Genomic DNA, 12214 nt, shown 5'->3' with positions numbered 1-12214 from the left:
CCAAAGCACACCAAAGACAGCATTAACGATAGAATACATATCTAGTTTTTCAAGCGACGGTCTTTTAATCCTTTTGAGTCATCACAAAAATCGGCCTTCTCACGAAAACATTTGTAGCATTTGACCTATTATGAGCTATTATGACCCCTCTATGGAAAAGGGAGACTCTCGCGAACATAATGTTTTCTCTATTTTGCTCTACGACGGTAACCCATACAAATTAATAGAAGTATGGAGGTAGTTTTGTGCCAACAAAAATGAGTGGTTAAATACGTGTAAAAAAGACACAAACGTTTCCTGAGCTTTCTTCTATCTCTTAAATATAGGATAGACACTTCAGAACCTTATTCCTTCTGATTTAATTTTTGACATTTATTAATGTGTTATTCAATGTGTAGTGGTAAAGGGCAAATTCTATATTTTATCAAAGAATTGTTAAATGTATTTTTTTAATACCTAAAGCGGGCCTAAAATTCAAAGAGCTAAATGATCCATGGTATGACCCTCTTAAAACAATTCCCCCCAACGACTTAGACGTTTAGTTAAGGGAGTATGCGAGGCACAGATGTTCGCTTCACCTAGCCAAGTTCTGCTACGAGCAAACCAAACGTAGTATGCAGGCGCCTTTAGACACTGGCCGTGTCCAAAGTCTGGCTTACCTACTACTTACTTAAACTGCATAATGTGTAGTTATTGTACTGAATACTATTTAGAACGTACTGTTTAGTAAAAAACAAATGCAGTTAACAACAAATATCAGCATACTAGGCTCATCCTACTGCAACGCGTCATCTAATGCGCAATTACATTAATTCTCGCCATTCATTCATTTTGGTACAGTTGGTCCCCTCAGCTGATTGACAGCTGTTGTCAAACACACCTGGGTTTCAATATTGACATATTGACATATTGTATGTCTTAAATCACCTCTTAAATCACATTCTTGAACGTCTACAAATTCACAACCATTATGTAATCTTGGCTGACACAGCTATTTTATACTGTAACGTAATAATAGTTAGTTCATTTACATGAACTAAAATGTGAAATTATTATCTTCCTCTATAGTATGCAGCGAATTCTACTAAATGAAAAGCCGAAATGAGTATGACTTCCTGGAATTTAATTCATACATTTTGGATATTTCACATGCTATAAAATGTCTTTTTTTTGCTTTTTTTGTTACGTTTACAGCCTTATTCTAAAATGGAATAAAAAAAAAATGTCCTCATCAATCTATACACTATACCATATAATGACAAAGTGAAAACAGGTTTTTAGACATTTTTGCAAATGTATTTAAAAAAATAATACTGAAATACCTCATTTACATATGTATTCAGACCCTTTGCTATGAAACTCAAAATTAAGCTCAGGTGCATCCTGTTTCCATGGTGTCACGTTCTGACCGTAGTTCTTTTGTGTTTTCTTTGTTTTAGTGTTGGTCAGGACGTGAGCTGAGTGGGCATTCTATGTTGTGTGTCTAGTTTTCCCATTTCTATGTTTGGCCTGATATGGTTCTCAATCAGAGGCAGGTGTTAGTCATTGTCTCTGATTGGGAACCATATTTAGGTAGCCTGTTTTGTGTTGGGTTTTGTGGGTGGTTGTCTTCTGTCTTTGTGTCTATGTACCAGATAGGACTGTTTCGGTTTTTCACATTTGTAGTTTTGTATTTTGTAGTGTTCATGTTTATTGTCTTTATTAAACATGTTGAACACTAACCACGCTGCGCTTTGGTCCGATCCTTCGTCCACAGAAGAAAGCCGTTACACATGGATCATCCTTGAGATGTTTCGACTACTTGATTGGAGTCCACCTGTGGTAAATTCAATTGATTGGACATGATTTGGAAAGGCACACACCTGCCTATATAAGGTCCCACAGTTGACAATACATGTCAGAGCAAAAACCAAGTCATGAGGTCGAAGGAATTGTCCATAGAGCTTCAAGACAGGATTGTGTTGAGGCACAGATCTGGATAAGAGTACCAAAAAATGTCTGCAGGATAGAAGGTCCCCAAGAACACAGTGGCCTCCATCATTCTTAAATGGAAGAAGCTTGGAACCACGAAGACTCGTCCTAGAGCTGGCTGCCTGGCCAAACTGAGCAATCGGGGGAGAAGGGCCTTGGTCAGGGAGGTGACCAAGTATCCGATGGTCACTCTAACAGAGCGTCAGAATTCCTCTGTGGAGATGGGAGAACCTTCCAGAATGACAACCATTTGTGCAGCACTCCACCAATCAGGCCTTTTTGGTAGAGTGGCCAGACGGAAGCCATTCCTCAGTTAAAGGCACATGACAACCCACTTGGAATTTGCCAAAAGGCACCTAAAAGGCTGTCAGACTATGAGAAACAAGATTCTCTGTTCTGATGAAACCAAGATTGAACTCCTGAATGACTGTCCTGAATGACAAGTGTCACGTTTGGAGGAAACCTGACACCATCCCTATGGCGAAGCATGATTGTGGCAGTGACAGGCTGTGGGGATGTTTTGCAGCGGCTGGGACTGGGAGACTAGTCAGGATCGAGGGCAAGATGAACGGAGCAAAGTACAGAGAGATCCTTGATGAAAAACCTGCTCAAGACCTCAGACTGAGGCGAAGGTTCACCTTCCAACAACACAATGACCCTAAGCGCTCTGCCAAGACAATGCAGGAGTTGCTTCGGGAAAAGTCTCTGACTGTCTTTGAGTGGCCCAGCCAGAGCCCGGACTTGAACCGTGCTACCATGCAACTTGACAGAGCTTGAGAGGATCTGCAAAGAGGAATGGGAGAAACTCCCCAAATACAGGTGTGCCAAGCTTGTAGTGTCATACCCAAGAAGTCTTGAGGCTGTAATCACTGCCAAAGGTGCACCCACAAGAAAATACTGAGTAAAGGGTCTGAATAAAATCAAATCAAAATCAAATCAAATGTATTTATATAGCCCTTCGTACATCAGCTGATATCTCAAAGTGCTGTACAGAAACCCAGCCTAAAACCCCAAACAGCAAGCAATGCAGGTGTAGAAGCACGGTGGCTAGGAAAAACTCCCTAGAAAGGCCAAAACCTAGGACGAAACCTAGAGAGGAACCAGGCTATGTGGGGTGGCCAGTCCTCTTCTGGCTGTGCCGGGTGGAGATTATAACAGAACATGGCCAAGATGTTCAAATGTTTATAAATGACCAGCATGGACAAATAATAATAATCACAGGCAGAACAGTTGAAACTGGAGCAGCAGCACGGCCAGGTGGACTGGGGACAGCAAGGAGTCATCATGTCAGGTAGTCCTGAGGCATGGTCCGAGGGCTCAGGTCCTCCGAGAGAGAGAAAGAAAGAGAGAAAGAGAAAATTAGAGAGAGCATACTCAAATTCACACAGGACACCGGATAGGACAGGAGAAGTACTCCACATATAACAAACTGACCCTAGCCCCCCGACACATAAACTACTGCAGCATAAATACTGGAGGCTGAGACAGGGGGGTCAGGGGACACTGTGGCCCCATCCGATGACACCCCCGGACAGGGCCAAACAGGAAGGATATAACCCCACTCACTTTGCCAAAGCACAGCCCCCACACGACTAGAGGTATATTCTCAACCACCAACTTACCATCCTGAGACAAGGCCGAATATAGCCCACAAAGATCTCCGCCACGGCACAACCCAAGGGGGGGCGCCAACCCAGACAGGAAGATCACATCAGAATACATCCGAATAATTCTGTAATACATTTTTTAAAATAAATTTGCTAAAATTTCTAAACTTGTTATTGCTTTGTCAGTATGGGGTATTGTATGTAGATTGATGAGAGAGAAAAACATATTTAATCAATTTTCGAATAAGGCACTGTATATGACAAGATCTTGTACTTGAGAAACTGGGACTGGAGTTGATCTAGTGTCTGAACGTTCCTACTGTGGAGCCTGAGCCAGCAGAGGGAGTGCTACTCCCCCTTACTGCATACAACTCATCAAATCGAATTGAGCTTTATTAGCATGTACATAGCACTTCAATAGATTTTAACATGTACGATAAAAGTCAACAAAATCATATGAGACCTACCGCATGTCATATTTTTCAGGGTCCTCTTCATCTTTTCAGAAGCCATGGTTGTTATTATTATCAATAACCATAGATATAATATACCATCCAAAACATAACATCATGCACATCATCATATGCATATGAATTTATTAAAAGTGTTCATTGTCATGATAATAGGTTTATTGAGATTTGTCCATAGTTTATATTTTATTAATACCTGCATGCGTTTACATGAATGTCCTGATGACATATGATCACATGGGAGACATATGGTTTGAAAACCTCCTTCTCCCTGAAGTCATCATGGGACCGTCCTGTGTTGTTGATGCACAGAAGAATAGTTCTTTTTAGATGGATGGCAGCCAGGAAATAAAAAGGTCATCGTCATGACTATACAAGCAATAAGGCCCAAGGGGCATGGTGGTATTTTGTGAACATTCTGAAGTGGTGTTGCTTGGCATGACCTACGCCTCAGTCTGAACAACAACTTTCATTACCAACACCCATATTCAAGATAAATCAATCAGATGCAATATGAATCCTTTCAACAGATTATCTGCTCTATTGAAATATTCATCATCATCATCATCATCATCATCATCATCATCATCATCAACTCTGAGTTTGATGGGCCTGAAGGCATTTTCAGCTGTCTAGTCAAATCTTTGTAACATGGCCCGTCTCTGCCACGACAGACCCAAAAGTTAAATCAGCAACAACTCAGTGCACATAACCCTAACCCAACAACACAGTGTACATTGAACACAATACTGCTATACCACACAAAAAAAGGTTGAGCTGATAACTTTGCTTGGAGGTCAACAATGTTAGTATAGAAAGCAGTGGGAGCCTTACTCTCCAGAAACAGGTAGATCTTCATCTCCAAATCAGTTTTGTTTTTCTCCAGGGTGACCACCTTGCCCAGGTAGGTGGCTAAACGTTTTTTTTCTGGTTCTGCATGGCGAACTTCCCGCTGACACTGTTGTCCCCTGCTTCAGACATGGCCATGCCTCCTCCACCAAAGCCTCCTCCTTCACCTCCACCGAAGCCGAATTCACCACCACCACCACCAGCAGAGAAGGACCTGGACGCACCCCAGAGCCACCTGCATCTCCGTACTCACTGCCAGCCCTCATGCCACTGATGCAGCTGCCATCTTTCGTGCTGCCAAATCCAGACATGGAGAGGAGCCGATAGATGCTCTCCTCATGGATCCACCACAGGACACGAAGCTGCTGCTGGAGGTCATGGTGATAGTGGCTGCAGCTGTCTTACTGTCTGTAAAGAGGAGTGAGTATATTCAAGGGAGGTACCATTGTTCCTTTTATACAGCGTCTTACACATAGGGAGGGATGAGACAGATCTGAGGAAACAGGGGAACACTAAATTCAAAAACGTTGCCTTTGGCCTTTTGACACTAGCATCAAGGCATTCTTATATTAGTGCTTGCTTTGCACATTTGCCCATGAGTTCATAAAACTTTAAATGTGCTTTGGCAATGTGGAATGTGACTGTTTGTACAAGCTGTGCCAATTATTGCAATATGAATACTTAATCTTTGATACAGACAAGATGAAACCAAGACATCTGTAAAAAACATGCCCTGGACTTTGACATATCACCTCTTAAATCACATTCTTGAACATCTACAAATTCACAACCATTATGTAATCTTGGCTGACACAGCTATTTCATACTGTAACATAATAATAGTTAGTTCATTTACATGAACTAAAATGTGAAAGTGAACAAAGTTCCCAACTTATATGGGCATTTCCTGAAAAATATACAAGTCATTGCTTGAACTTACAAGTCAGTTTGGCTAAAGATACTTTTTTAAAATCTTAAAACCTGTTTGCTTTTTCATGAGGTGAAGTTGGAGTGCGAGAACAGTGTGTGTGTGCATGTACAGTTGGAGTGCGAGAACAGTGTGTGTGTGCATGTACAGTTGGAGAGCGAGAACAGTGTGTGTGTGCATGTACAGTTGGAGTGCGAGAACAGCGTGTGTGTGCATGTACAGTTGGAGTGCGAGGACAGTGTGTGTGTGCATGTACAGTGCCTTCAGAAAGTATTCACATCGCTTGACTTTTCCCACATTTTGTTGTGTTAAAAGCATTTTGTCAAGAATCAACATAAAGTACTCTGTAATGTCAAAGTGGAAGAAAATTCTAACATTTGTAAAACAAATAATAATAATTAAAACACTAAGATATCTTAATCCTTTACATGAAAGATATATTGTTGATATGTACTGCTATGATAGTGTTATGAGAATGCAGTCTCACAATGCAGAAAGAAACACCTGGTACATGACCTTATCTTACTGGTACACATCAAAATATAATGTAACTCCCTTCAGGGCACTTCACTAACTTCACTGTCACACAAATCTGTTATTTGCTGCATGTATTGGTTTTTCACTTAGGCAAATCTTTCTTTGCCATAGTTTCCTTGCTATGTATACGCCTAGATTTGACATACTATGAAACCCTCTCTCATTAACTGATGTTAGATCAAAATGTATCCCAAATTAAATCTAGTTCTGGACTAAAAAGGATGGTCAATGCAAAACTCGCATTGAACATCAGATTTTTTGTCCAGGACTAGACTTCTATGTTTGGAAAAAATGGGTCAGGAAACCAGTTCAATGTGTTGAGAGGTGAGCATAACGAGTGGATTATTTCTAAGGTTGGTCATGGGAGTGGCCATACAAGTGTAACAGAAGACATCTTGGGCCAGTGAGTGTTAAAGCTACAGTATGTGATTTGAAAAACAATTAAAAGGGGTCCCAGCCACTTGTTTTGGTAAACAGCTGAGGGAGGGGGCTAGGGAAATTCAACCCCTCTCAGATTCATAGACAGTGTTCTAGATGCAAGGACTAACTTCCACATGATAGATTTAACCACATGATAGATTTAACCACATGATAGATTTGTTTACAGTGTTTTTTGTAAACAGTAAGTAATGTGATAAAGACAGACAATTGTGGTACAGTCATGAGTAATTTATTAGTTATATTCTTCAAAGAATCAATGGGTATATCAATAATTAAGATTACAATTGAACAGATTCCCAATTCCCAGACTGTAGCTTTAAAGAAAAGACTTTGATAGGAATTCTCGCTGTAGATAGATACAGTTGAAGTCGGAAGTCTCTACATACACCTTAGCCAAATACATTTAAACTCAGTTTTTTACAATTCCTGATGTTTAATCCTAATATAAATTCCCTGTCTTAGGTCAGTTAGGATCACCACTTCATTTTAAGAATGTGAAATGTCAGAATAATAGTAGAGAGAATTATTAATTTCAGATTTTATTTCTTTCATCACATTCCTAGTGGGTCAGAAGTTTACATACACTCAATTAGTATTTGGTAGCATTGCTTTTAAATTGTTTAACTTCGGTCAGATGTTTTGGGTAGCCTTCCACAAGCTTCCCACAATAAGTTGGGTGAATTCTGGCCCATTCCTCCTGACAAAGCTGGTGTAACTGAGTCAGGTTTGTAGGCTTCCTTGCTCGCACACACTTTTCAGTTCTGCATACACATTTTCTATGTGATTGAGGTCAGGGCTTTGTGATGGCCACTCCAATACCTTGACTTTGTTGTCCTTAAGCCATTTTGCCACAACTTAGCAAGCATGCTTAGGGTCATTGTCCATTTGGAAGACCCATTTGTGACCAAGCTTTAACTTCCTAAATGATGTCTTGACATTTTGCTTCAATATATCCACATAATTCTTCTAATAATGATGTCTTCTATTTTGTGAAGTACACCAGTCCCTCCTGCAGCAAAGCACCCCCACAACATGATGCTGCCACCCCCGTGCTTCACAGTTGGGATGGTGTTCTTCGGCTTGCAAGTCTCACCCTTTTTCCTCCAAACATAATGGTCATTATGGCCAAACAGGTCTATTTTTGTTACATCAGATCAGAGGACATTTCTCCAAAAAGTACGATCTTTGTCCCCATGTCCAGTTGCAAACCGTAGTCTGGCTTTTTCATGGCAGTTTTGGAGCAGTGACTTCTTCCTTGCTGAGCAGCCTTTCAGGTTATGTTGATGTAGGACTCATTTTACTGTGGATATAGATACTTTCGTACCGGTTTACTCCAGCATCTTCACAAGGTCCTTTGCTGTTGTTCTGGAATTAATTGCACTTTTCGCACCAAAGTATGTTCATCTCTAGGAGACATAACGCCTCTCCTTCCTAAGCGGTATGATGTTCTTGTGATCATTTTGACCCCACAGGGTGAGATCTTGCGTGGAGCCCCAGATTGAGGGAGATTATCAGTGGTCTTGTATGCCTTCCATTTCCTAATAATTGCTCCCACAGTTGATTTCTTCAAACCAAGCGGCTTACCTATTGCAGATTCAGTCTTCCCAGCCTGGTGCAGGTCTACAATTTTGTTTCTGGTGTCCTTTGACAGCTCTTTGGTCTTGGCCATAGTGGAGTTTGGAGTGTGACTGTTTGAGGTTGTGGACAGGTGTCTTTTATACTGATAACAAGTTCAAACAGGTGCCATTAATACAGGTAACGAGTGGAGGACAGAGGAGCCTCTTAAAGAAGTTACAGGTCTGTGAGAGCCAGAAATATTGCTTGTTTGTAGGTGACCAAATACTTATTTTCCACCATAATTTGCAAATACATTCCTAGAAAAATCCTACAATGTGATTTTCTGATTTTTTTTCTCATTTTATCTGTCATAGTTGAAGTGTACCTTTGATGAAAATTACAGGCCTCTCTCATCTTTTTAAGTGGGAGAACTTGCACAATTGGTGGCTGACTAAATACTTTTTTTGCCCCACTGTATATGTAGGTTTGCTTAACATCTACTTGCACCCCTAAACCCAACACTAGGTGACACCTGTACTTAGTAATCAGGCTAACACCAAGTTCCACCTTACCACTCACAACTGAAACTATTTCATGAAGTTGAATTAAATAGGCACAAATGAAATCATTCATGAAACCAAAGCAGACATTTGTGAAAAAACAATAGTATAATTTTAGCCTGTTATGAAGACAAAGTAATTGAACAAACAAAGGATTTCAGATGTATTATTTTATTGCTGTTGCCTTCCAGATATGCACTGGATGTTTAGTGAGTCAGATAATCAGTTGTTGTATTTCCCTCAGTACACTCATGTACTGCATCAGCGGCGTGCATAGGAAGAAGCTGAGGATTGGGTGGAGGAGACCACTTTCCCATCCACCACCTCTTCTACCACTGTGATGACCTTCCTGGTGCTGGTAGAGGAGGAGGAGGAGGAGGAGGAGACACTGTGGACCAAACAGAAAACACAAATGAGCACATCATCGACTGTACCCAACACAATATGGCAAGGTCTTGTACACTGGTAGTGTACAAACTGGTGAGGCCACTGTTTTGCTTCTAAGAAAGTAAGTGAGTCTAGCCTAGAACTTGCTCAAAGTTTAGAATCAAAACACCCTTGATAGCCTAAGAATAACATTTGATGGACTAATAGAATAGGCTTGTTTGGCTCACCTTCTGGCCTCTCCGTCCAGCAGTCTCCTGTACTCAGCGATTTCCATCTCCAGCCTGGTCTTGATGTCCAGCAACATCTTGTATTCCTGGCCCTGGCGTTGCAAGTCAGCCCTGAGATTTACCAACTGTTCCTCCAAGCTAGTCACCTGCATCTGATAACCCGACAGCTGCATGGAGAAACGGTTCTTTGTCTCTGCCAGGGTATTTTCCATGGATGATTTCTATTGGAGGGAAATGAAGAGTTAAACAAAACATCAGGAAGTAGTTGTGCAAATTCATTGATGGGTGGCAGACATTGAAACACAACTTACCATGCTTATTTGTGATTGCAGTTCGATTTCAAGACTCTGCAGTGTGCGTTTGACTTCTGAGATTTCAGATCTGGACGTTTGGATAACTTCTGTGCTGATTGCGACCTCCTTATTCAGCGCCTCGGTCTGTGGGAAACACCATCCAAAATAATGTTTTTACATGAACAATTCAATTGATGGGACATTTGACATCATGGACCTAAATTATGGAATCATTTTTATAACGAGAAACAGTATTACCTTGGCGTGGAACCAGCCCTCCAGTTCTCTGTTGTTCTTGGCAGCGACAGCCTCGTAGTGTTCGCGAATCTCAGCCATGACTTTGCTGAGGTCTTCCTGTGGTGCAGCGTCAACCTCCACATGGACCTGGCCGCTCATCTGGGCACGCATGGACAACAGCTCCTGAAGAAGGACAATGAAACAGATTTAGGTCTGTAGGTCATCATCATGGTTCAGAAAGTGGTTCTAGATTTGTTCAAATGTTTCTGGATTTAAATACATAGATTATGATGTATTACTTGCTCACAAAAATGTTGTACAGTAATGCCTGGCTGGATCTGTTATTTTAAGACCCGACACTATAGATAGGCTAGTATGGGAATCAGAACCCGACCTCCTCGTGGTTTCTCTTGAGGTAGACCAACTCCTCTCTCAGCCCCTCAATCTGCATGCTCAGGTCCTTCTTGGACATATTCAGCTCTTCCAGAACACACCTCAGCCCAGCGATGTCTGCTTCCACTGACTGACGCATGGACAGCTCGGTCTCATACCTACATAATAAAACATACAATGATTTACAGTGCACCAGTGTGTCTCAACTTGCTCTGTAATCATCGAACCTGAGCTATTTCACGGTGTGAGCTTTTTTACATGACAGACGGCATCAATATTTTTATTTGTACACTAGACAGGAATCAGTCGGTCACTTTTCTGGTATTGAGTCAATACTGGTATTCTGGTATTGAGACAATATTTGTCTGAGTGAGTGGACAAAAGATTTGCCAATTTGGTGAGTGAACTCACTTCATTCTGAAGTCTTCAGTGGCAAGCCTGGCATTGTCAATGCTTAGATGGACAGCACCATTCACACGGATGGCTTCCTGCATCTGAAAATAAAATGGATACTTTTGTTTTTGTTTTAAATTCTAAATAAAATACATAGTGCCTGTTTTTCAATATGTGGTATGAAATAAAAGTGTAACAGTACTGGCATACAAAAGCTTACCTTGGATTGGAGGTCTCTGATGATGACATGCGATGAACCATAGTCGCGAGCACTGGGGGAGGCCTTGGCCCCGAGGAACTGGCGGATCTTCAGCTCCAGCTCAGCGTTGGCCTTCTCCAAGGTGTGAACTTTCGCCAGGTAGGTGGCCAGACGGTCGTTCAGGTTCTGCATGCAGAACTTCTCGTTGCCGATGACATGGCTGTCACTTCCTCCACCAGACATACTGAAGCTGGAGCCTCCACCGAAACCAGCACCACCACCGAAACTGCCACCACCAGCAGAGAAGGACCTGGAGGCTATGGCACTGGAGATGCGCACCCCAGAGCCACCTGCACCCCCATACACGCTGCCGGCCCTAATGCCACTGATGCGGCTGCCTCCACCAGACATGGACATGGACATGCCACCACCACCACCAGACATGGACATACGCGAGGAACCCATAGAGGAGCCCTTCATGGATCTGCTTGAGGAGGATCTGAAGCTGCTGCTGGAGAAGGACATGTTGATGGAGTCTGCTGATGTCTTACTGCTCTGGCTGGAGAGAAGTGAGTGCAGAGCAGTGGGTCTAAGCTCCTTTTATGCTGTGAGAGGAGAGGAGGACACAGACGACACTTGAACTCAATACAGTAATTACATACTTTAAAAGGGCACGCCAGGCATGCCAAAGTTGTTAGGATTCAAACCTGTTGAGCCTACAAAAGCAATTGTTTATTTTAGGCAGTTCTTTCCATTGAATGTCACCAATGCAAAGTCATAGAATTATAATTTTTGACTGTTGAGAAACAGATGACATTTGAAAGTAATCCCTAACTGTAGAACTGGTAGTTAGGATGACCTGACAGCCTTGAGGCCTAACTTGATCTTTAGACTAATACTAGGGTGAGACAAGGATGACACAGTTACTGTATGTGAGAACTCCACCTACATTAACAATCCATCGTGTTATTTCCAAATCACATCTATTGTACTGAACATGACACAATCAAAGTTTCTGTGAAGATTCTAGAGCAGAGTACAGAATTGGTTGACTTGTTTAACATTGCTTTACACTGTAAAGGAGTGTAAAGTAGACAGGATTTCAAAACCATATATATATATATTTTTTTTTTTAAATGTAAAAACTGTTTTGTGATATTCAATT

At 41.6% G+C, this 12214-nt stretch overlaps 1 protein-coding gene across 1 annotated transcript; it reads right to left on the bottom strand.

The window, feature by feature from the left end:
• Positions 1-9075: 9075 nt before the first annotated feature.
• Positions 9076-11689, bottom strand: LOC110538111 (keratin, type I cytoskeletal 50 kDa-like). The gene is made up of 7 exons (XM_021624710.3): positions 11071-11689; positions 10869-10951; positions 10459-10615; positions 10086-10247; positions 9846-9971; positions 9535-9755; positions 9076-9308 (listed from the first exon to the last, which is right to left on the bottom strand). Exons 1-7 carry the CDS (start codon positions 11572-11574, stop codon positions 9182-9184), a joined length of 1380 nt encoding a protein of 459 aa, XP_021480385.3. The 5' UTR covers positions 11575-11689; the 3' UTR covers positions 9076-9181.
• Between the last annotated feature and the right edge of the window lie 525 nt (positions 11690-12214).

The sequence above is a fragment of the Oncorhynchus mykiss genome, chromosome 12, assembly GCF_057628025.1.
Source record: "Oncorhynchus mykiss isolate SJ-2025 chromosome 12, ASM5762802v1, whole genome shotgun sequence".
NCBI classification, from domain to species: domain Eukaryota; kingdom Metazoa; phylum Chordata; class Actinopteri; order Salmoniformes; family Salmonidae; genus Oncorhynchus; species Oncorhynchus mykiss.
Note: the sequence above shows the minus strand (reverse complement) of the source record. Positions and strands in the feature narration are given on the sequence as shown.